Genomic DNA, 26,076 nt, shown 5'->3' with positions numbered 1-26,076 from the left:
AGGGGCGGCCGGGAGCGGCCGTGTTGGGAGCGCTGGGGCCGGGGCGGGTGTCGGAGCGCAGGGCCGGAGGGCGCGGGGCGGCGGGATTCCCTCCGTCCCCGCGAACAAAGCGGGGAGAGGGGCCGGCGGCGCCCCGGGGACAAAGCCGGCGGCTCCTTGCGAGCCGCGCACCTGCCTTTCCTCCCCGGGCAGCCTGCGCTGGCAGCGCCCGCCTCGGCAGATATAATTGCTGGACCGAGAGCAAGGGCGCTGCAGATGGGCTGAGCTCGCTTGCTCACTCGCAGTGGGGTTTGCTAAATTATTTTCATTTTGCCTTGAGCTCCCCGGTTGGCCTGCCGGCGTTTTGTTTCCTTGCTGCTTTAGGCTCGTGTTTTGAACGGCTTGCGAGCCTTATGGGCAGCTGTACGGTTGTAATTGATATTTTTATATGAACGAACAGTAGTCAAACAATACTCCCGCAGCAGCATGAAGTAAAATTCGGGAGTTCTTAAGGCGCAGTGTTGAAGCTGACACAATGCAGAAAACATTTTTGCTGCTTGTAGAGCCTTACCTCACCCAACAAAATGAGAGTCATGACAGTGCTGGATATGAGCTGCTGCTGTAGCGTTTGTTCTATGAAAAAAAATCCAAACCAACAAAAAACAACTCACCAAAACCCCACCCTCTCCTATCCCAACCGAAAATTACAAAGTTCTCTCCTATGTTCAGTTTCTACCCCCTCATCACTCCCTCTTCCCCTCCCCCCAAATAAGCCAAATGCATGATAAGGTAAACTGTTCGAGTAGTACAGTTGTGTGACTAGTTGTATGAAACTGCTATTCAGAACTGCAGCAGAAGATGCTGAGATCTACAAGAAGAAACTACTGATTTTACGCTTCCTTTATATCTTCTGCTCCAGTCCCACAAATATTATTAAATTCATAGTGTGATCAGGTTGAGTATAGTATTTTTATTCTTATGGGGGCAGGCAGACTTCTTTATCTAGCACTGTCGGCTATCATCTTTTTCTAGTGAGTGTTAATTTTTGCTGTTCAAATTATTCCTTTGATCTCATTTTACAGGCTTCTGGAGTAACAGTGAATGATGAAGTCATAAAGGTTTTTAATGACATGAAAGTAAGGAAATCTTCAACCCCAGAAGAGATTAAAAAAAGAAAGAAAGCTGTTCTCTTCTGCTTAAGTGATGACAAAAAACAAATAATTGTAGAGGAGTCAAAGCAAATATTGGTTGGTGACATTGGTGATACTGTGGAGGACCCCTATACAGCCTTTGTGAAGTTGCTACCTTTGAATGATTGCCGATACGCTTTGTATGATGCCACATATGAGACAAAGGAATCTAAGAAAGAAGACCTGGTATTTATATTCTGGTGTGTGAAAGCAAAGCTTGCTGTTAAAATTGAATATTCTGGAGCTACCACTGGAAGATTTAATAACTGTTCTGTTGTGGCTTTCTTTTTTCTTAAAGGGCTCCTGAAAGTGCACCTTTAAAAAGCAAGATGATCTACGCAAGCTCTAAAGATGCCATTAAAAAGAAATTTACAGGTATAGACCTGAAAATGTTTTTCTTGTTAATTACAATGCCATTTAGATGTTGAGGTTCTCACAAGCATATTGTCCATCTGTCTTTCAGGTATTAAACATGAGTGGCAAGTAAATGGTTTGGATGATATTAAGGACCGTTCAACACTTGGAGAGAAATTGGGAGGCAACGTGGTAGTTTCACTTGAAGGAAAACCCTTATAAAAAGACACACAAGTGCCATCTGGATCTAAGGAGCTTCCATTTCTGCAGCTCGTTCAATTGGAATAGTATTAGTCTCCCCATCCCCTCCCCTCCTCAAAAAATAAGACCCTTCCCCACCGCCCTGAAGGAGATGTCATTGTTAAGCAGTCTACCAGTGATTGCCATTAGACTGTTTAATCCTGGTAGTTTTATGTAGGATTCAAGGAATGCTTTCACGTCATACTCTTGGCCAAAACTGGCGTTGCAGGCATTCCTTGCAACATGTACAATGAATGTGATAGTTAATGTAAATAGTCTAGCAGACAGCAAAGGGTAAGCTAATTGAATGCCTTGAAAGTATTGTCCTCTGGTCGGATGGTAGACTCTCTACAGTATTACTTAACAGTTGCACTTGATTGCAGTTCCATGAGGCTCTTGTGCATTCATACACCTCACCTGCCTTGACAAGCCTATTTTTGTGACATGGCAGCACACAACACTATGCATTTAAAGCACTTTTTTGTAATATGTTTGACCCGCCCCCCCCCCCCAAGGAATGCCAATTAAGTTGCTGTAACTGTGTCATCAAATTATTGTAGTACCTCAGTTTCATTCCTGTTACATGCATATCTTTATTAAATGAAGTAGCTGTTACGATGCCTTTCGTTTTCCATTGAATGTACACTACTGAACAGGAGTAGAAGTTCTCCGTTTACCATGTGAGTCTTGAAACACTAAAGTTTTGTAAAACATCAGTCATAGTGGCAATTTCTGTATTAAAAAGAGCCTTAAATGGAACATTGTTTTTTGAGATCAAAAACTGGCCACGTTGCAATAAAACTTGTGGCTTATTACAGAATGTTGCCTTGTTTTCATTGGAAAATACAGTTTTTAAGTGTTTAAGCATATTTCAAATAACTTCTGTGGAAAAGTATTGTAAAGGTAAACAATCATTAATCTCATCTTCAATAACGCAAGTTTTTAATACTGACTTAGGCACTGCTTTACAATACTTTGTGGGTCTGTTCTGGCCATTGAATAAAGGATCTGCTCCTAATTTACCATAAAGTAAAGAAGCTACCACTACTGGAGACCGTTAGTTCCATGAAACACTTGTGTCAGAAACTTAAAAGTACAAAGTAATTAACCATGCAGTGTGTTTCGTACCTGAATGTTCTTAAAGTTCTACATGCCAGAGTAAAACCTTGCACAAGTTTTTACAGCTCGCGTCTCTCTCGGTAAGATGATGTGTAATGATAGTTACAAGCAGAATATGAAGCTGGGAAATAATTTTTGTTTCTCGAGTGTTGCAGTTAGACCGACTCAGTACAAGAATTAGCCTAAATGAACTGTTCTACTTGTTAGCTTCTATGTAAATAGAACTGGAAAGTGTTTGCCACTACTGAGGCTTGCATAGGGGACATGTTTTGGCTGGGAGCCAAATAATGCTCTCCTTATAGAGAATTTGATCTGCTCTGTGTGAGCAATCCTCCGTTAGCCAGAGCTATTTATGGCAAACACATGCTTTTGTATCTTGTCATCGTTATCCAGAAATGGCAAAACTGGACATGATTCTCCTGGTATGCATAAAGGAGCGCTGTTAGGCAGCCACTGGCAGCTGAACTGTCCATGCTGCTAGAAGGAATGCTCTTTTATCATTACCTTATTTTAAAAAGTTGGTAGAGTAAAACTGTGGGGCTTTTAAATATGGGCTCTTTATGTTAAGTCCATAGCCCTTTTTCAACAAGGAAGGAGATAATAATCCAAATACTTTCTCTTCTTTTTTTCCCGCAATAGTTTTAAGTAACCTAGTGGTACTGTGTTTAGGCTCTCTTGTCCTGTAGAACTTTAAGACTTTATTTCAGGCTTCTGGCTATCCCTATGACTTGCACACCTCATTGTGTTAGCTGTTCTATGTAGACTAAACTTTATTAGAATTTAACTAAAAAGGCATGATGACCACTGACTTACTAAGTGTATTAATCAGTCTTGGTTTTGTTCTACAAAACTCTCCTTTCAGGTACCTTTTAAGGTTGCGAAGTAACTGATGGTATGCATGTTGTCTAGATTAAAAAAACCCCACAACTTTTTTTTCCTCAAAATAGTCTATTTCTGATCATTCATGTTGTATGCAAAGCCCAGTTTAATGTAAAGATCTTTGTGCTTTATGTTTGACTTGAGTTCGGTACAGTAAAATGAAATTATCTTTTAACTGATTTTTCACAAGGAATAAATTGTTTCTTTAGAAAAAGCCAAAATGGGAAATGTTAAATTTTAATAAACCATTTGAATTTTCATTTTAGACAGTAAACTTTTTTTAAGGAGTACTGTGTTTAAATTTATTGTTTGTCTCTGCTGCAGTCTAGAAAAATGTCTGTGGCTTCTTAGTTGAATATTATAGGTTCCTTTTTTTTTTTTTTTTAACTAGCTTAGGTGTATATTCACTCAGTCCAACTAGCTATGAAATTGAAGCACAAACTGTATTTATGTAAGATTCCTACCAAATTAAAGTTTTGGATCCAAAAGGATCAGCCTGCCTTCAGTTTGTTCTTGAAATGAATGACTGACTGACTGATGTGAGGTCCAATTCAGATGGCTTGCTTTTAAAAAAAAAACAAAAAAATACAAAAACCAATAAAGTGCTACAGAACTGTTACTGTTTGAATTATAAAACAAATGGGAGACAGCTGGCATCTGTTCCAAAATGGTTTGTCAGCTGTTGTTTTCTGTCATTATGCAAAATGGTGAGGGCCTCATTGTGATCGAGAAGGGGAGGAAAATCCTCTCAAGTTGAATATCTTCTGTGTATCTCCGTGTAGACGTGGCTTTTGGATATCTTGGCTTCAGTTATTTTATTGATAAAGAAATGTTAAATAAATTTTTCATGAGAGTAGCTTGCGCAGAAACGGCATTTTTCTTCTAAAAAAATACTTCAAAGCCAGCAGTTTTGTTTGATTTGGTAAATCCTGGAAGAGGTATAGATAAATGGGTTTGATTTCTCTGAAAAGGGAAATCAATCCAAGACTAGAGTGTGTTAGTGAGGTTTGTATTTTTGGTGTGATATTAGAAGTGCAAAGCTTAAATTTATATGGACTTGAGTGTAAAAATCACTTCTAGTTCAGATCATGAAGTGGAGTTTGAGTATGCTCAGTTAAAACCCAAAGTGTTTCTTTAAGTGGAAGAGTTTTCCTGCTCTACCATTCCCTCAGAACGAGTGATGGAATACAGCAATTGCCACAATTTGATAATAAGCTTTACTCTCTTATGCCAATTCCAGTATAAACCAAATTTTCATGTCTGCCTATTTTTTATAAACTTCTGTAAGTCCCCTTTAGTTTGTGGTGGTGAGTTAATGATTGTAGAGTGAAAACACGGCACTAATGGTGGATCAAAGATCATCAATGTAGCACCTGTCTCTGAGTATTGAATTTCTTTGAAATATTTCTGATTTTGAAAACCTGATATAAATAAAATTAATTTAAATGTCTTCAGTTGTTGAGTTTGTTTGTGTGCTAGACAGCACCTACACTAATCGCTTTGTTGTGGTCTTTGGACTGGGAGCAGCCCAGATACTGTGAAAGGAGTAGTAGTAGAATACCTGGGTTTTTCTAACAGGTTTCATCTGCTACCTCTTCAGTTCAATATCCAACTACAGCAAAAGCCAGCACCAGTTGCTCTGGAGACGCATATAAAGAAATTTTTAGTGGGTTGGTTCTAGATAACCTTTTGCTTTTGTTGGATCCCAGCTGATGTGTTCAGAAAGTTAGATGGATTTTATATAGCAAATGCAGCAAAGAAAGTACATTTACACTGCCAAGTCATTTCTAATACAGGAAAGAAAGTGAACGGATGCAGTGTGAAAAAGTTGACTCCATGAAGAAAGATCAAAATATTATCATTTTGGTACCAGTGGCATCTCTCTTGTTAATATAAAATTTCTTGGATCTAGGAATATGTTATCTGGAAGAGTTAATTTTGTAAACAAAGAACTGTCAAGAAACAGCTTCATTGGATTCTCTTCAGAAGGCAGACTTTTACAATGTACATTAAAAAACCCTTTACTGTTTGCCTAACATAAGCCTTCTCTGTGGCTGTGGGGAACGTACATGAGAATGTGCATTTTAAAAAAGAATTAAAGGTCTCATTCTGAAGTTTTCTTAATAAAAACTACTGTTTAGTTAAAATACGTTCTATTCTTACTAAATTCATATCCAGTGCTTGACCCTATTGAATTTGGACATTCTCTGCCTCACCTCCCATGCTGTTAAATCTACAATAATCCCCATACATCTTACTCTTCCTTGCATTACTTATCGATGCATTGTACTAGTAACATCTGAAAAATAAATACAACAGTAAAAATGAAATCTTTTCATAGGAAGTTCAAACAGGTGACATAATTTATGTTCATTTGATGATTTCGTAGAGTTGTCTTTTTACATTGTAGAGCTTAGAGAAAAAATGTGCTAATTGGAGGTACTGAAAGTAAGTTTGACATTCCTAAGATTCTGTGATTGTCTTTTTAACTCCTCATTGTACATTGTACATTGTAATGTTTCTGTTGTCAGCTTTGCTTCATAGTTACTTAGAAAACTAAAGATTGGAAAAGAAACTTGAAGGTGCTGCTAGTTATTTTCAGAAGTTTCTAAATGCCAGTTCAGACTATAATATACAAACTTCAATTTCCCACTGCTAGCCTAATTTTTATTCTCGTGTGTGTAGGCTTAGAAATGTATGTGTAACTGTAATCATGCCTCTCGTCTTCCACTTCTTTATTTTTAAAAACAGCTGTGTCACTGCAAATCCCTACCATCTGCCCACCATCTTCTGTAAAGGTTTACAGACAATCTCCACTTGTACCTTTTAGTATCTATTTTTCCCCTCTCGTTTGTGATTGTAGGAGTTTGATTTAGAAAAACTAACCGCTGTAATACTGTGCTCCTCAAAAGCTTTTCTATTATGCAGAAAGTTAAAAGCATCAGTTAAGTCTCTGGTGAGCACAGCTGCAGGGTGTACATTGGCTTGAAAAAAGCGATGTGATTTTGAGAACCAGTTTAGAGAGCCTTATTTGTGTCTGCTTCCTCTTAGTGGCAGCACTGCTTTCATCTGTGACCTTCTATTAAAGCTGATGTGAGAGCTAAGCTTTTCTTCCATTTTGGCTGTTTCAACAGAAAATGGAATGTGCTTGTAGCAAACAAGGTGCAGAGAAGCAGAGAAGGTTTAGAAGCAGCAGTTTTTCATGGAGACCTGTACATCCGGTGGGGGGGAAAGGGTTACAGCAGAGGATTTGTTTCCTTTTAATTTCAGTAGGAGCTTGCAGCTGTAATGACTAGGCTTATGTTATCTTTTGCTCTGCCTGAACATAAGTGATTCCGCAGTCTCAACTGTCTCAATGCTTTCATGCAATGAAATGTGAACATGCAGCTCTTTATCAGTGAAATGTGGTTTACTACTACAGAAGTGAAGCCCTGCTACAACAGTGCTCTTGGTTAGCCATGTCATGTGGAGAGATGCACCTAAGCTGCATTTGAACAGTCCTTAAAAAATGTGTGGGTTTTGATTACACCAAATACAATAATCAAGCTATTACACAGGGACTGAGGATGAGCGGGTGTAGTTCTTAATTGGGTGACTGCAAGTGACAAATATAATTCATGGTCATGTTTTTGAACCTTAGCCCTGTTATTTAAGCGTGATTTAAAGATGAAACACTTCCCAGTCCACAGAATTCATTGCCTGCCTAAATTCTTTTAAGAAGCAGTAGCATAATTTTAGCTCTTCACTGAATATACTGATGCAGAATCTGTCACCTGAGGGTTTTTAGTTGTCTGCTTGACAAATTCCTTTTGTAGTACTGCATTATTTCTCTGCATCCACGCTTCAAAATCAGTTCCCAGAACTCTCCTTCCAAGTAACCAGAATTCCTAAACAATATTTATTCTGTGTGACTAAAGTAGAAAGGCATCTTGTAGAACACCCATAGGAAACAAATGCATGGTATTAGTCTGCATGGCCACTGAACATGTTTGGCCCTGCATGCCATCTCTGACTGTGGGGTTATTCTGATGAAAGGTCAGCTCATTCAGGTTTGCGTGGAATAGCCCAACACAGAAATCTGTGGAAACAGGAAAGAATGTTTTAATTTTGCTCAGATAAAGACTTTATGAGCTGGGTGTGATAACCACTTTTTAATTTTTTCTTTTTACCTGTCCTGACAAAAACACCTGGCTTTGATTCTAGCCAGTTTTATCAATTTAGTTCGACAGGTGCAATGGTTGGAAATATCTTCAGGACAAGCTATATTTAGATATATAACCTTTTGATAATTCTGGCAGTTGCTTTGATCTCATTATTTTAATTCAGTCACTTCAACTCCATTACAATTTTAACTGCCTAGAGTTCAGCATTGCCAATGTGATCTCGTAACACAGCTTGAGGAACACTTAAAAGTAGTCATCATCAAAATTATTAATAATATAAATCCATTTTATTTATTTATTTTATTGAGCTAGTCTCAGTTTTGCAATGAGGATGACAACTCTCTTAAAGTTAGGTGGTCTTCCAGGGAGTTCCTGGTTGAACACCTGCCATAGATCTTTGTGTAGATTGAAGAAGTGTTGGAGCATTCCTATCGGAGCAGTTTGCTTTGCTTTCTTGCATAGCTGGATGAATTTCCTCTCCTGGAAGATGTTGAGGTCACTGCGGTATCAATGTTTAAAGTATTTCACCTTCTATTTCTGAATGGAATGGACGGATTGCAATTACAGCTTTTTCTTAGGGTAATACAGTCGAGGATCACAGCTATGAGTTTCATTTTTTTCTTGATTACCAGAAGGGAGAAAAGAATGTGTCTCATCCCACTGCGTAGCATAAGGCCAAAATTCAGCACTCAAATTACATGCAGGCCTCATAACTGTTTTCAGCCATTGTACCTGCAGGAACAAAATGTGACCTTGTCAAATGAGTTGTGCATGGTCCTGGAAAACTCCAGAAAAGAGCTAAGGTAAGAGAAAATACAAAGTTGGGATACTTCCAGTAACTGCTTTGTGCACTTCAGATTCAAGAAGCATATGGCCGGCTCTGTGTTTATCTGCAGTTATTTCGTGCACAAATAATGACACATAAATAATATATTTAACACTAATGGTAATTCAGAATGTTATGTTAATTTAACAGCTGTTTTCTATGGAAAATAGTGAGATCGTAGCTGGTTTTTTGTTTATTTTTTTTTTAAGCAATGGTGTTACTAACCAGTTTTTCTGCTGAAATAGCAAACTGTGGAAATGTGAGAAGAGTTATTTCTCTTTGCATCAGCATCTTATCTTGTGTGCAAATACAGATCCTCTCAGTTTCTTCTTAAAATAGTGTTTGGACAACATTCTGTGGTTAATGGACAAGAATCTAGGGTTTTTGTAAGCCACATTTTATAGCATTAATGTGAACATGCACATGTTTTTTGAGCTATGAGATAAAAACTTTTAATTACAAAAGGGCATCTTTTGTGAGAAAAAATTAGTAACTTTTTAAAGCTTTTATTTTTCTCTGCTATCAGTTTACTTTTTATTCCTTAAGTTACCGTAAGTTATTGGGATCTGGGGTTTTCTTTGGTTAGTTTTTTGATTTTGGTGGTCTCACTTTCCCCACACTGCATCATGTTTCAGCCTAATACAGACTGTATTAAATTGTTCTCAGAGGAAGAAGGTATTATGTATGTAACATACACAGTTTCTGTAGGAAAGAGTAAACTCTTTGCTTGACCCAGTTTTATGGGGCTATTTCTTTCTACAGAGATGGGATCACAGTTAAGGAAGAGGGACAAATGGGTTTGCTGAGAGTATTTAGGAGCACTCAGTGGGAATGAGATTATTATTGTAGTGCTTAATCCTAAAATAATCATATACCATCTCATCAACCTTGCATCAGCATCTGAGAGAGATGAATATTCTAGCTACTTTGTGATATTTGTCTGAGATCATTTTCTATTACTATAAACTTGGAGCTCTCCAGATAAATATAGAATATTTCTACCTGTGATCAATGTTTTGATGTTTTCACAAATATATGTTGTGTCTTTAAAAAGATGATTTCCAACTAGTGGAAATGTATTTCTGAACAAATACATCTTTTATGGATCTGAAAATTAAAATGAAGGTTATAGAAGCAACCACTTCACTTAATCTTTTTGGGGGAATTCCTATAATGTTATCAGGCATCCTTTTCCATCTATTGGGCACAGTATGAAAGAATGCACAGAAAGGGGCTGTTATGGTAACATAGTATCTGTCATCAATGACATTAAATTCATTCACTGGTAGTGAAGTTACAAGTCATGCTGAATGTAAAAGGAATAGAAACTATTCTCAGATTAGAATTTGTCATTTTCATAGACAGTAACATTTAGTTCCCTTTGAACAGCTGTAGGTGTCCTGCCATGTCTGTTTCCTTAAAGATGAAAATGACAAACCCAAGCCTTTCCCCTGCCTTTGATTTGCTCTAAATGTCCCATCTCCTCCAAAGCATTTTCCCTCTTCTGCCCTACATGCAGATATTGCTCACTTGCTGCCTCTAATCCTCTTATTTACCTCACTTACCTCAGTTTCACTTCCTTTCATCACCTTTTCTCTCCCTGCTAGTTCTGATTTTCCTCTGGTCCTGTTCCTTCATATTAGAAGTCTTTACCATAAACAAAGAGTGCAAACAAGAAAAAAAACCCATACAAGCCCAACCACTTTTGATCCATTTACTGTTTTCTTTTATTAAAAATATGAATCTTTATGAAGAAATTATTCAAAGTGTAAACCTGACTACAGTTTACCAAAGTGTCAAACAGTTTGAAATAATCTCTTGAGATGTTTGAACAGTTCCATTCTGTGCACGGGATTTAACTCAGAAATCCAGACTCCACCACTTAGATGGGAAATTGCCATATTGGGTTATTTTATGCTCTCAGTGCCAGAAGCATTAACTCTCCTTTTTTTTGCAATCATTAAAGCATCTGATTTCAGCTGTTAATTTCCACGAAAGTGGTTAAGTACTTACAGTGTGAGGAAATGCTACAGATGCATGAATTTATGATATATTGAAAACCGAAGCTGTAGAAATAGTGTGAAATAAACTGTGTATCGAGACAGAAGCTGGAAGTTAATTGCACAGCTCACTGGTTCATTGCCAAATGCACTGGTTCCTAGTAAAATCAAGAAAAACTCAGTATTATAAAACATATAGAAAACTGCTACAAGAATTAGAGCCCATATTACATCTTAAAAAAGATTCAATAAATTTTGAAGTAACCTTTTGTATAATCAGAAATTATATTAATACAATACCTTCTAAGAGTTTTCATCTGCTTTCTTTTCTGCAACCTTGTATTAGGCTTATTCATCTCCTTGGGCTTTTCTCTGCAGTCAGGAGACTAGAAATTGACAGCATTGCAGTAAGGATTTATTTCCTTTTCCTGATCTTAAAAAGAAAGGAAAAATGTCTGATGAAGACATATGAAGTAGGGCCATCTGAGGGTGCTATTTGACAATATAATGAAGGCACTCCAATGACATGAGTGGGCTAAGAGGGGGATTCCTGCAGATGCTGGGCTGAATGCCGCCTCTCTTTCCTAGTGCTTATATCTGCCTGATCAGGCAGTGAATTTAGGAATCTACACTCCTCACTTACTTTGGAAAAGTTTTTTCTTTTGCTTGTTTAGGGAGGCACAATGCCTGAAATGTTTCAGATGTTTCTGAGAACTGCCTCAGTCAGCAGCTGGTATGCAGGGTGTCCGTGGAGGAGCTGAACTTAGTGTTCATTGAGGTGCTGGAGCATGTCCAGAGAAGGGCAATGGAGCTGGGGAAGGGTCCTGAGCACAAGTCTGATGAGGAGCTGCTGAGGGAGCTGGGGTTGTTCAGCGTGGAGAAAAGGAGGCTCAGGGGAGACCTTATCACTCTCAATAAGTACCTGAAAGGAGGTTGTAGCCAGGTGGGAGTGGGTCTCTTCTCCCAAGTAGCAGGACTAGAGGAAATGACCTCAGGTTGCAGCAGGGGAGGTTTAGATTGGATATTTTGAAAACTTTCTTCACCAAAAGGGTTGGCAAGCACTTGAACACACTGCCCAGGGAAGTGGTGGGGTCACCATCCCTGGAGGTATTTGAAAGATGCGTAGATTTGGTAGTTGGGGATGTGGTTTAATGGTTTAGTGGTGGGCTTGACATCGCTGGGTTAATGGCTGGGATCAATGATTTTAATCCCTTCCAACTCAGCATATTCCATGATTCTAGAAATGATTTTATGATTCATGACAGCCACCATGCTCCTGCATGTTGCTCAGTGTATTTCCAGGTGATACCAGGCTCCTGTGTTACATATATCTTGTACAGTAAGTCCAGTGCTTCCAGGAAGAATTGGACATTCTCTGTCCATGTATCACACAGCTGATGTGTATACTCACAATGTATTTAACAAAGATCAGAAGCAGATGTTTGGGTCTCTGGTAGATAATGAATGATTCTGACATCGTCATGTTGTGTCTTTGCGGGCAAACTTAGGGCAAAACTCTGGAAAGTCCAATGATCACTGGCATCTCAGCTTCTTGCTATGCACATACTTTAAACTGTGTACTCTTCAGCACTCTGATTCCTGTAGAGCAGTGGTGAAATCCAGTCCATCAACTCTCAGCTGGTGATCATCCAGCACAAGACATGTAAAGGCATTTCGGTGTTTAATTGAAGGTGAAATTCGGAGTTACACTACATCAGACGTGCATGCCTGACTCCAGCTCTTGCTTCCTCCCTTTACTCCTTTTAACAGTGTTCCGACCACCCTTCCCCCATGAAGATCCATGATATGAATTAACTGAATTCCTCAGATTCTGAAGTTCTGACTACAAGCTTTCAGAGACTGGGAATCCTGCCATACCATAGTATTCTGAAGGGTGTAGGCAAGCATGCTCCGTGTCCAGCACAGTCACCAAACTTTGAATATCTAAGGGCCAGCACTTCTAGAGAGTTTGGGTTTTGCTTTGTTAATTTAATTAGTGAGAAAAACTTTGTTTTTTCAGCTTCATCTTCCTGTTAGCATTCCAGGTGAATTGAATCTAGTGGTGTTTCAAGTGGAAAAGTAAATTAGGAATTTACTGTAGACTAATTAGAAAACAAAAACAATAGGCAAAATAGCTGACCTGATGTGTATTTGGAATTCAACCAGTGCATGTATATGCTAAATATCTATGAAGTTGGAGGGAGTTTTTGTCAGGATTGGTGTAATCCAGGCATAATTAGGTGTAGCTACATTAAAATCAGCAGAAATTAGAAATGCATATTATAAGTTCATTACTGTCTGGAATCATTAGAACAGCATGGTGTGATGTTAATGGCAGCAGGGAAATGTGCTGGGTGTACAGTAGATGAAGTCAAATATTTTACCAGCATTATGCATATTTCAGGGCATGCAACACAGATTTGCAGTTTTAGACAACAAAGATGAAGAATCCAGACTGAAAAGTGATGGGTCTCAATATATACAAGAAATGCAGGCATGGTTCTTTTCATCAAAGAGTTATTCTAAATATACATTATTAATTTAACCTAATAGCACTCACTTTTTAAATGTACCAAGTGCAATGATAAATGCTGTTGTTTTGTCATGTGGCCATTTATACCTACCTATTACAGCCTTTTTTGGATCAGCAGCTATGTACTGTCTCTTTATGTTCTTTGTATGTCCACAGAAGAACTCCTCATTTTTGTGAATATAAGTTCAGAAAACAGTATTAACATCCGGGGCCATTCGTAAGGCAGAATCTGGACTCTCCTGTCCCAGTCTCCCCAGCGGCCCAGTGTAGTAAGGGCACTTTAAATGTGACTAGCACAAACTGACAGCACTAGATTCAGCAGAAACAATGCACAGCCCAGTCTTATTGCCATATTAATTAATAAATGGGTGAGTTCCCTCCATTTCTTATACAAAACTGTTAGAAAAAACATTAGAAAATCTGCCCATTATGGAAGAAACCTGAATTCATCTCTCTTGTGACTAGTTATGGTTCTAATTCACATGTTAGTGCCCTAACTAGGTCTGAAGACTCCAGTCTCTGTTTGCACTGCAGGTAAGGGGTTTCACTGGTGTTCCTGTGTGACAGCCTGGTCTGATGGTCAAGACTCACCCTTTGATACTGCCAAGGTACAAATCACTGCTTTAACACACCCTCGCATTGAATGCAGCATAACTTCACATCTTGAAGGACACTGGTTATTGGTATCTTGCTTGCCTAGTTTCTGCCTCCAGAACTGTTCAAATGTTCTGTTTTAGTAAGAGATTAGGGAGCAATCATCTAGAAATCAGACACACTGATGTCTGTATCATTGTGGTGATGATGTGACATCATATCTAGCTCACTTTGCACTTCGTAGATTCAGCTCTTAGAGATCATAACGTGAGTATCTCCACATCTAACACATGCCTTACTCATGTTATTTGTCTGTTTAGTACTTCTCTTTAATAAGCCAGGTGGGTTTTTTTGAAGAATCAGATTCAGTTGTCAGAACAATTCTTTATTTGTTTTGATGACTTAACATCACTGTGAGTTTTATTTAATTCCTTCAGGAATCATCTCCTGATCACTGTCTTTGATCAGAGGTAAACGTGTTTTTCTCAGCCTAAGCTCCAATGATGAGATGCCAAGAAATATTTCCCTGCACTCACAATCTGGGAAGCGAGACAGGCATCCCTGTAAGTTATTTCTATAAAAATCAGTTACTGCTGTAAACACAGTGCTCTCCATGTTGCCAGGGCTTGCAGAATGGACTCACTGAACAGGTCAAAGCTGCTTGGTTCACTTCTTCTCACATGGGAATTGATTGGTCTTGTGCATTGCTGAAGGATAGGGCTGCCACAGCCAAAGGTACACAGGTTCACAAAGGCACCCATATTCCAGCCATATGGTGTTCCACAGCACCCAAAATATCTGCAAGTCTCACCCTAGAGCTCCATAGCTGCAGATGTGGTACAGGTCAGGACTCCATGCAGTGCATGTGAAAGTCTGCACATTGTTTTTCTATGCAAATCTGCCTGACAGAGAATAGAGAATCTGGTCCCATCCAGTGGGGCTTTCATTCCAATCACTGGCTATTGCCTGCAATCAAGCCATATTGCCGCTCTTCTTCCGCCCTCCCTCAAATGTAACAAGTGCAACTTAAATTTTTTTACTTTCTACTGCTACAATGGAGATGATGTTCCAGAATCCTGCTTTGATGCCTTGAGGCCTTATTTTAATACCAGCCTAAATATATTCTTGGGCATTTTGTTTTGCACCTGTATTGTTCTTTATCTACAATACCCTTCCTTTCCCCCCTTTTTTTTTATCCTCTGATGTTATATTCCCTTCTTTTACATGTTCACACCAAGATAGTTCCAGTAAGATAGCCTTCTTCATCCCCTTCATTGTTCTAGCAGCACCTCTTGGTACTTGGTCCAGTCTGAATCTATCTTTTCAGGACACATTTGACCAGGCCTTAACACTACAGGTTATGAAGATATTAATGCATTGCTTTCTCTGCATCACAGGATCTTGTGCCTTTTTCCATAGAAGTCTGATTATATCATGTGACTGGTACATCTAATTATTTTTTCTCCTCTGCTCTTACAGAAATTTTTTTTGGCCCATTAAGACTATCACTTTGAATTATTCACTAAAAATTCCATCCAGTTGCTGTTACTGCCGTCCTTGAGGTCGTGAAGGTCTTCCTGCGTGGTACTCCAATCCTCTTCTGTATCAGAGGTACCCTCCAGTTTTTTGTTTTAGCAGATTTCACTTGCTCATTTACCTCCTATTTTTTGTGCCAAGGTCATTAATGAGAAGATTAAATAAGATTGTTCCCAAAGTGAATCTAGGAAACTCCATTAATAATTCCCCTTTCTCCTGACAGAAGGCTCTTCTTTGGTCAGTTTCTTATATACTTTACAGTTCATATGTTAGTCTTGATTTTCATCTTAATTAATATTATACAAAATACCTTCAGGAGTCCAGCAAGATCAAGTCTCATATCATATTATTAAATAAATATATCAGACAAGTCTAGAATAACTTATCTGTGACAAGTGGATACTTTTATCCTACTTCTGATACTTCTTTATCTTTTATTATATTTCCCTTCCAAATGTGTCATAAAATCCTGATCATTATTCAGCTCAGAGATACATGCTTTGGCAGCTGCCTAGTTCATTTTTTCTCTTTCTTGGTTAAGTCTAAAAACTAATATTAAGAGATTGATATCTCACTTTTATTGTTAATAAATTTAACCTCAAATATTTGGTGCTTCATTCAAAATGAAAATGCTAGAATTAGAACATATTAAGTTATTTTCTAATATTTTGTTAATTATTAAACAGTGTCTCAGAAATGTACAAAGAAGGGAAATATGAAAACAATGAAACAGCTATAAATGTTATTGTGGATGGCATTCACAAATTCTGTAAACATCATATAGCCAGCTTTCAATTAAGGAACTGTTATCTCACTGTGGAGCCCTACATGACTGCCTTGTCACCCAATATGAATCAATCAGACTCAGCTGTGACATTGCACATCCTTAAAATAAATTTCCGCATTGATGTGTTTTAGATTCAGAACCAGATGTAAACTGCAGGTGACCCAAAGAGGAGGGGGTTAGAAAAATTGGTAGAACGTTAGGATGGGACTTAAGCTGAAAATGTGTAGATTTAACAAAGAGCCTTACTGAACCTGATCGAACCTTACTTGTTCTTGTAATTTGATTTAGTTCATCACAAAGTTTACAAGTCACACACAATCACATCTCAAAAGCAGCCAAAACATTTTATGATTCATGTGGAAATACGAGACCTGTGTACTGTAGGGCATTGGTTCAGAGGCATTGGAGAGGGAAGAGTGTCACCTAATGAATCATCAGTATGGCACATTTTAGTGTTCCTTCCCATAAGCCTGTCCCACAGGTACTGACTTGGTGTAACTCAGTTTTGCTTTGTCTGCAGGATTCAATACAATATTGTACCACTACAGAACACTGGTGTGTTTTATGGATCTGAAATGAATGTGTACACTGAGATAAAGTAGTCATGATTAAGCAAAATTTTTAGCTGTTGGTGGCTCAGAGCTGATTCTCTGACTATATGCCTGGGACACAGGATTACATGAAGTCCAGAGCTAAGAAAAACCAGCCCAGACTGGAGGGGGAATCCATTGCCAGGACATATTACTGTAACTCCTCAGTCTTCAGTGCTACAGCTTGGTGATTATTTGAGATGTAAAAAAAGAAATACAGCAAATAAAATGTTTCTGTGAGAAGTGAAAGGCAAAATTTAACCAAAACTTTTATTTGGTGCATTTGCAAATGAACTTTACACTGGTTTGTAAAGGCCTGCCTTTGTCCTAAGTACTGATTCTCTGGGTGGGGAGAACTCAAAGTTTGAATTCCAAGAATAGCATTGCCTTAAATGCTGGAAAATAAGCTGCATTGCAGGTTTGGTAAATCTGAAGGTTTTGTTCAGCCACTTAGTCATAGCTGCCCCCTCAAGCAAGAGATAAAAAAAGGATATATTTTTGAGAAGGTGGGACTAGAACAAATATAATGACCTGAAACTGCATGGGTCCTTTGTGTTTTATAAAAGAAGCAGACATAAAAGATTTCCTATTGCAGAGTATTATAAAATGACTAGAGCCCATAAACTGTACATAATGATTTTGACTTCATGTAATCAGCAAAGCTCCATTGACTTTAATGGAAAAACATTGATTTGCACTAGCAGAAGAGTTGAGAGGAAAGAGGTCCATTACTGATTGTCTTATTAATGTGGGTAATATTCCTGAAATAATTCTCAAAAATAGAAATAATTAAGAGTTTATGTTTCTCTTGTAGCTCCATTCTGGTCCTTACACTTTCAGTGCCAAAGCTGTAACAGTACTACTGCACAAAGTGCAAGGAACACATTCCAGAGGGGAGTCTGAATTTATCACCTTTTTTTTCCCCTGATCTGTATGAGGATCCCTCACAAGTCCTGAGGCACAGCACCCCTCTCCAACTGCTGGTATGTACTGCTTTGTGCACTTGTACAGTGTCTACTCTTATCTCAACCCAGTGTTTTTACCTTTTTCTGATTCTCCTCCTGATCCCACTGGGGTGGGGAGGGGAGAGTGAGTGAGCAGAGAGGGGTACCTGAGAATTCAGCAGCAATGAACAGGACACTCAACTCCTTGCCTTTTTCATGGAGTCAAACATTGCCATGATTGAAGATTTTTTTGGAGTCCATGTTATTTCATGCATCACCAGGATTTGGCCCTACATGTCATGGTTACTGTGATAATTGTGGACAGATCTGGATATAGCAGTTAGGATAACACAGCTGATATTCCCAAACCCAAAGTAATGTTCTGGATTTGGTTTTGTAGCTTGGGAAAAAGTGACCTTCATCCCAGTGGGAGGACTGGCAACATTTCCTAGGCTGGTTCAATTTCTGTTTGCAGAGCCACCCATGTGGCTTTGGCCGCATGAAAAATTTTCAGTGAGGCTGGTTCACCATCAAATCCACCCACTCAGATGGAAAAATCTGTAAGTCAAAAGGCATTAACGTGGAAAAAGAACAAAACAAACTCAAAGCACCGGTGCGTTCCTTCCTTCCCTCCGACACACATAATCCAGCTGAGACAAAAAGCATCTGTAACACTGCTCGGCTCTTCTCTGAAGAGCTGATCCTGGAGCTGCTCATTACAAGTATCTCTCTGTCTGACCACATGCAGTACAGGTCAGGGGCTTAAATACCAAACATTTCAGTTCCCCACATTGCAACAGAAGGCTTGTACTCAAATACACAATTACAGTTTTGATTTCTACATACAAATACATAACCTCTCATAGTATTGTATTATTTTTGCCTTGACATCAGGACTATTGCAACTCAATAAAGTGCTAATGGAAACCCTAATGTTATTTCATTAACTTTCATTCCAGATTATAGCCTGTCCTGCACAATATCATAAAGTTGTGCTGGCTAGAGGCTGATGGACAAGTGCTTTTGTTATCGTTAGCCATGCATGCTTTGTGCAGACCTCCCTTGTCATGAAAGCTATCCCAGCTGGATTTATGCTGAGATGGGCTCTGTGTTTGCCTGATGGCACATCCTGTCCATCAGTGAAAACCACTGCACTACTCTGAAACACCACAGTAGGAGCCGTGCAAATTTTTCCTGGTGTGCTTACTGGATTTTCACAGTAGGGTACTTTACTGTAACATACCTGAAGTGCAGGTTGAAATACTGTGTTAGCAATGCCACAAGAGGTTTCCTGATTGGTTTGAGCCAACCTAAAACTGCACTGCTGCTAAAAAGCACTGTGCTACCCTTAATACTCTCCTTATGTTCTTATTGTACTGCCTCAAGTGAAGCTGGTCCTGCAAGATAAACAGGTAAATTGGATCAGCTGGAGTTCAGTGATGACAATGAGCTTAATCCCATCTGCACTCTTGCTTGTTTTACAACAGCATCTCCAGATCGAGAGAACTGGCCTGTCTGGAAGCATGGGCTGCAGCTCAAGTGCTGGTGGTCACACTGTGGGAATCAGTTACTCAGTGCAGCTATTACGATCGACCTGCACATCTTGGCTGCTTGCAGTGAGCATCATCAGTCGAGTCAAGCTGTTTTAGGAGATGCTAACTCAAAAGCAGACAGCTGGAAGTAAAACTACAGTGAAGCAAAACAGTGAGTGTTTTCTGTGGCTGCACTTTAAACCCATGCCTCTTACTGCAACTGGCTGTCCAACACAGTTTAAAATTAACAAGCATCTGCATCTCCACAGCTGTTAAGACAGAAAAAGAGAACAAAGAAGGTGATTAGTGATTGGGCCAATGTCTACATGGCCCAATTTTTTCTTTTCTGACTATCCCTAATGCCTCTGGCTCTGCAGATACTACATAGAAAGGAGCAATACATAGAATTTGGATGCAGCATAGAATTATTTTTTTTTACTGGACCTCTGAGCAAGCAGGAGTTTGAGACCATAAACGAAACATAGGATGTGTCTTAGGGTGGCTACTCCCATGCAGCTGTGCTGTAATATGAATGTCACAACACATCTACCTGGAGATGGAAGCAGCTTTGCTTTTGAGTCAGCTATCATCACACTTGAAGAGCTGTTCCTGGCTATTAAATAATGCCTCCAATGATGGTTGGTTTAATGCTGCTTGATGGAATCTATCAAACTAAGCCTTTTCTCTGGTAAACATGTCAGGAGTAATGTGTTCGAGTTTTTTTCTTGATTTATCTTTGATGATTTTGAATGAGACCACTTTGGTCAGAACAGCTTTAGAATGCTGGTCAGGTAAGGCTCACCTGATATGTGCAGAAGACAAAGAACACACAGTGTTTGGCCAGCTTGTGAATGTTGCCTTAAACAGAACATGTTAGTGGTCATAACATCTTCTCACGCTACAAGTGATGCCCTACTACTACTGGCTTTCAGAGGAACCACTGGGAGACATCCAAGGTTTTCAGAGGAGGACTCAGAAGAGTGTCTCTTTCAAGAGTGCAACAGTGAAAAACAAGTGACCAAGAAGCCAGTGAGGAGCAGAATAGGAAAACAGAAGACTGAATCTAAGACCGAGAGTAAGAAGAGACAAAAATGGAATGAGCTGATTACACAGAGGACCTAAAGGTTTGGGACTGAGGGGAAAGTAGTCATTTTGCAATAAGCTGGAGAGAACAGACAGCTGCCCTCAGGTGAGACCAAAGGAAATTTGGAATGGGGTGGTCCAACAAAGAGAAAGGAAGAGACAGATTGGAAGGAGAATAAGATATTAGGAAGGAAAAATGCTAAATATTAAATAAGAGGTGAAAATAATCAAAAAGAAAAACAAAAAGTATTAGGATAAAAGGAAATAAGATAACAGGGAGCAAAAGACTAATAGTCCCCAACAATTCTGATATATACTGAATTAAGCAGAAAGCATCATTCAGTCTGTTCTGACAAAATAAGCAGCACTGTGCAGTGCTTCCTGATACCCACTATTGTACCAGTGACAAGACATGACAAGAGCTGCTTTGTCTTCCCTGCCTGGTGCTGCCCTGCTGGGGCAGAGCTGGCCTTTGAGGAATGACGTGTATGAGGTCAGTGTTAGCAAATCTGCTTTTTATCCTTCTTGGTCACACTTTCATCAATAAGGCGTTATTTATGCTGAGGGGTTTCTTTTTCTATTTTACTATTGCCTAGCTGTGACAAGCAGTACTGTAAATGGTCTTCTGGTATTTTTACCTCAGACTCATCTCAACATCTGACATGAAAAGAATAATAACACTGCTTTGGAGAAGTCTCCCATAGTGCTTTTACCATTGCAGATGATTTACAGAGTTAAGACTACTGTGAGGCTGATATCTCAAAGCATTCTTATTGCCCTCCACAGTGCATGGATTAAACCAGGCAGCTCTAAAATTAAAAACCTGAGAACCAACATGGGAAAAGATTTTCCTTGGTTCCAGCAGTCATGTCACCCAAAAGGTTTTTATTTTTCTGTTATAATAATAAATGTTATTACAATAAAGAATTAAAGAATTTTGTGCTAGTATTTAGTACAAGTAAAACCCTTAGTGTGGAGCAAAGGTGAGGCAGGAGATTCTGGCTTTCTCTTAAAAAAAGAGACATATTAAGAATGAGGAATTGGGAAGAATGATCAAAAAGGATTCTCTCAGAATATTCTCTGAAGTACTCCACATTTCAACTGGTTTATAAAGAAGGGACTGGAGTTCAGGAAAAGAGATGAGTTCAATTGCTTTAAATCCAGAGTAGGCAGCTGAAATGCTGATCAGTCTGTGACTTGTTTATAAACATTTCTATGCATCCCTGTGAACCAGGGAGGAGACAACTTCTTTATAGGCTCTTTCCTAGACAATCCTATAGGAGCTATGGGAGATGCAGTCTCCTTTTGCATCCATTTGTAATGAAGAATTTGTGCAGAGCAGTGATTGCCTACAATCTGTTATAGGAATATGACGATTAATTTAATAACAGTATGCAATCCAAAGAAGAAAAAAAACTGTCAAAAGGTTCAGAGCTCAGAATAAGTGAGTTTTACCTGTGTGTACTGCATAATATATTCTTCCCCTTATAGCTTCTTGGTGGTAGTTCATGGCACTGGTGAAAAATGAAGCTTTAGACAGTTCAACTTTCTTCATCAGTGTAGCTGTATATGGACATTAAGTCATTCATGGCAGACAAAGACAGTGTCTATACTGCCATGTAAATGAATTTTAAAAAGAAAGAATTTGATTCTTTCCTGGGGAAGAAGTGTGATGAATTGCATTACAATGTATCTGCATACGTATAGTCAGCATCTTGCACAAGGAGGCCAGGATTTTTGAAACTGCAGAGCGAGCCTTTTCTGGGTCCCTGCAGTCTGAATAGAAACCCACACATCCTTATTATTTGCATATGTCCCCATTATGCTTTGGAATTCACAGAAGACTATTCCACACTGAGAAACAGATATATTTTTTTCTTTTCTTATGGAAATTACTGTTCCTCAGAGTGTCTAGAAGTTACTGAGCTGTACTAAGCTATGTTTTTCTTTCTTCTCTATAATGTTATACAATTTTCCCTGTCTGTTCTTTTAATCCTACATATCACATCCACTTTGTGTTTCTAAGGAAATATGATCAGTTTGATAGTCATTTTGTGCTGTAATGTGATCTATCTCCATAACAGGTAAGAAGCCTCTATTGCTAACTGAGCTTTTTAGACGGTTTTATAGTAAGGTTTTGAAGCCTTTTTCTCATTCAGCCTTAACCTTCTGAGAACATTACACTTAAAACCCCGGTTTTCCACAGAATGTAATTATCTGCTCTGTCACAAAAAAGAAAAAAAGCACCACCATAAAGCTTTAATGATATGGTTCCTTAATGCAGTTTCAGTTAGCATTGGTAAAGAAAATCTTAAGTAAATATGTAAGGGAATGAAGTATTTTCATCTCAAAGACAAAACAAAAGGAGGAATCAATCTGAGATACAAGAAAGCTGGTCCTTAGGACCACAGTTTGACTGCAAGGTGCTGTATTTGAGCTTCACATGAACAATACTTGAGGTAGTTTGAAGGAAACTTTGAGCAATTAGGTTTAGAGAGGGAAGTCGAGAAACATCTCAAAAAAGAAAAAAGTGCATGAAAAATAGTTCCTCACACTTAAAAAAAAAAAAAAAATGTTTCAGCTAATGAAATACCAGAACTACAGTTCCTGCCTATATCAAACTCTTGCATCCATTGAATCACTCCATGATGAGTCATCCAGTACCGATAGTACTGTATGACATGATGCCATGGTGTGAGAAGCCTTTAGATCTCCCCAGTGATCCTCTGATAAAAGCCAAATATTTCTTAAATTCTATGGCTTCTGATTTCCCAGGGGTAACACTCTCAGACACAAAGGAAATGTTATTGGTTGGATAAACCTCGGCCGAAAAGAATTCCGAAAAATATGGATATAGCACCATCTACTGACACTATGGGTCTTTGCAGGTGGATGTTTTTTAAAAATCCTAAAACCTACGGGTTACAATAGCGCAGCAGCGTTCCCCTAACTGACAAGGGATCGGTTCCTCTTTCTATTTACAGCTCTGTAAACTCAAGATAATGCTGATCCTTGCCTCAAGGGTTTAGCAGCTGAAAATGAGACTGAGAAAACATGGTATATGAATAGAAAAAAATGAGGAAAAAAGGGAGGGAAAATGGTACCAAAAATGAGTAGCTGAGTGAGTCAAAATGTGTTCTGGAGCAAAAGTAGGATGTTGCTAGCAAAAGGAATAATTTCTCAAGATGTCATTTGAAAGCCCCAAGACTCTCCTTTATTTTGGTTTTGAAGTGCATTCTCCTTTGGGCCATTCATATAGTTTATCAGAGTCAGTGCAACTCACTGTTAAAAGAGTTTCCCCCTCCTTTATCCCATGTAATTTTTCTGCTGGTGAGACAGGCTGACAGGAATAGGGGCCTGCTTGAAGACCAGAGTTGGTGTAGACAACCAGGTGTGTGGAGGAGGGCAGGAATGCGGTCGTACCGAAGCGCTGTCAGATTGCCTCAGTTACAACTTGTAATTTCATTCTTCCTCAGTTATATTTAGTTCATTGACTTGATTTATTATTGCTATGTAGACATAGAAAAGAGTGTGCAAACAGCCAAAATGGAAACTCGTTAGGTGGGGTGAGCTCCATTGTCAAAGAAAACCGATCCTGGAGCTGCAGAGCAGGTTTATTGGGTCTTGACAGAAGAGCAGTGAGAAGAAGTTCGTCTCCTGCCAGAATGCTCTTCTCCCACCTCCTAGCCAGAGTGAAACCATGGCATACACGATCTGTCTCAGCTGCTGAAGCAGAAACAGCCACAACATGCATTACTCTGCCAGCGGGGAGGAGCATGGAGAGAAAAGTAGGGCAAGACATGGACCTGGGATAAGTTGATCAGGGCAGGACAAAAGATTAATACTTTTGCTATCAACTTTTGGTATCAACTTTTAGAACCATAGCACTGCTGCTGTTTTGGAATATCATAGAATCACAGAATCACAGAATGGTCTGGGTTGGAAGGGACCTTAAAGATCACCTAGTTTGAAAGCCCCTGCTGTGGACAAGGACACTTTTCACTAGACCAGGTCCTTCATGAGTCTCTGTGCCATCCAAAACATGACCAGACTGCTCCCAGAATCACACTGGAAAGCTATATAACCTTATATTTTTGTAAATGCAACTGAGATGGTTATCCTGCTAGATTGATTCATACCAGTCAGCTGATCTACTTAGCACTCCCCCATAAGAAAAAATCGTGTCATTATTCCTTGTGAAGCACTTCCTCAATTGTTTGACCTGGATTCTTTGGACCTAATAAAATGTATCAGCAGTAAATAATAAATATTAAAAAAGCAAACTCAATCTGTGACCAATGTTTTTTTCCATAAAAACAGATGTTTGCTGAGTGGAATGGTATATGACACTGAACCCAGACTGTGCACAGAACAGGATGCTAATGCAGGTGAACCCCCAAAAATCAGTTTCCTGTGGGACTTTTCCTTTACCCCTTCAGCATGACAAAGTTGGTGTTTAACCAGAGGTCACATACTCTTTTCTCTGTACCTCATAAAATATTTTTATTTCTCTCGAACTCAGTAGTAAGTCAGTATTTTGGATGATGTTGCACATGTCTGTATCAAAACAGAAACAGGCTGCATACATGAAAATTGTTTAAAGAACAGCTTTTAAAATTATTTACAAAATGCATACTCAAATACCTTTCTCCATACTAAGAACAATTTCCAAGAAACGATTTCCTTTTCTGAATTCCAAAGCACACCTCTAGAGTTCAGAAACCATTATCTTCACTTATCTTGAGGCTACACGAACACCATTTCCCAAGGTGCAGTTTCCTGATGAGCTTAATTCCACCTAAATATTTGGTGCTGCTGTGGCAGGCGGTGTTCCTGTCCCACTAGTGCTCGTGTAACTAACTATGGACTTGGCTAGGGAGCCAGCTGGGATGGAAACTACGAATTTGTTGCACGATTAATTTGCAGGTCGGATGGTGCCCTCCTCCGTGTGAGTGCAGGCCCACGGGAGTGCTGATGTCCACACCTGCCCGCATCCCTCGGCAACACCGAGATCGCAGTATGCTGATCATGAAGCCCCACCCCGAGGCTGTTTCTTGGCCGTTCTAGCTCTGATTCACACAAAATTGCAGTCTCGGGCATGGACTCCCCCCACGCTTACATCCGGTTTAGTGTGCGGATGCTGACCTTCTCCACTATCATTAGACAAATCGGCATTTAAAGGCTCCGTTCCTTACTGTGAAATAGGCAGATGTCAATCTTAAATCACGTAACTGCCCATAAATCAAAGCCGTATTATAAGCCTCTTAATTTCTCGCGCTCTCATTGCACAGTTTCACACTCAGGTTTGCACAAACGTGCGAAGCCCATCTCCCGCACGAACGCCGGGAAGCAGCGCGGCGGCCCTGGCCGGCGGACGGAGCGGCGGGGCACGGCGCTGCCCGCTGGGCACACCCCCGGAGGCTCGGCGTGCTGCTCTCGCCGCGTCCCACCGAACAAAGCCGCTCCCCAGCGCACGGGGCACGCCCAGCGCCCTCAACACCCGCTCCCCGGCGCTCGCCAGCCGCAGCCACACGCACAGAACCGCCGCCCTGCCCGGAGCCGGCCCCGCTCCCCTCCCCTCCCTCGCCCGCAGCCGCCGCCGAAGCACCGCCCGGCTCCCTCCCCTCACTTCCCCTCCCTCCCCTCAGCGGCCGCACCCTCGCGGCAGGAGCCGCTCGCCGCTGCTGCCGCCGCCGCCCCGCCCCGTCCCGCCCCGCGCGCCGCAGC

At 39.8% G+C, this 26,076-nt stretch overlaps 2 protein-coding genes across 3 annotated transcripts in view; both read left to right on the top strand.

The window, feature by feature from the left end:
- Nucleotides 1-1,061: 1,061 nt before the first annotated feature.
- On the top strand, nucleotides 1,062-5,211 carry CFL2 (cofilin 2). Its single transcript, XM_042047528.1, has 3 exons — nucleotides 1,062-1,369; nucleotides 1,468-1,544; nucleotides 1,633-5,211. Exons 1-3 carry the CDS (start codon nucleotides 1,110-1,112, stop codon nucleotides 1,743-1,745), a joined length of 450 nt encoding a protein of 149 aa, XP_041903462.1. The 5' UTR covers nucleotides 1,062-1,109; the 3' UTR covers nucleotides 1,746-5,211.
- Nucleotides 5,212-14,648: 9,437 nt separating this feature from the next.
- Nucleotides 14,649-26,076, top strand: part of SNX6 (sorting nexin 6) — a 41,565-nt gene continuing 30,137 nt past the window's right edge. For both annotated transcript variants that reach the window (XM_042047422.1, XM_042047423.1), the window contains exon 1: nucleotides 14,649-14,652. In XM_042047422.1, coding sequence (XP_041903356.1) covers nucleotides 14,650-14,652 — 3 coding nt within the window. In that variant the 5' untranslated portion in view covers nucleotide 14,649. The remainder of the gene's footprint in view (nucleotides 14,653-26,076) is intronic.

The sequence above is a fragment of the Corvus kubaryi genome, unplaced genomic scaffold (genome assembly GCF_017639235.1).
Source record: "Corvus kubaryi isolate FWS band 111438036 unplaced genomic scaffold, C.kubaryi_AGA036_p1.0 66, whole genome shotgun sequence".
In the NCBI taxonomy this organism is placed as follows: domain Eukaryota; kingdom Metazoa; phylum Chordata; class Aves; order Passeriformes; family Corvidae; genus Corvus; species Corvus kubaryi.
The sequence above is the reverse complement of the archived record's forward strand: the minus strand, read 5'-3'. Positions and strand labels throughout refer to the sequence as shown.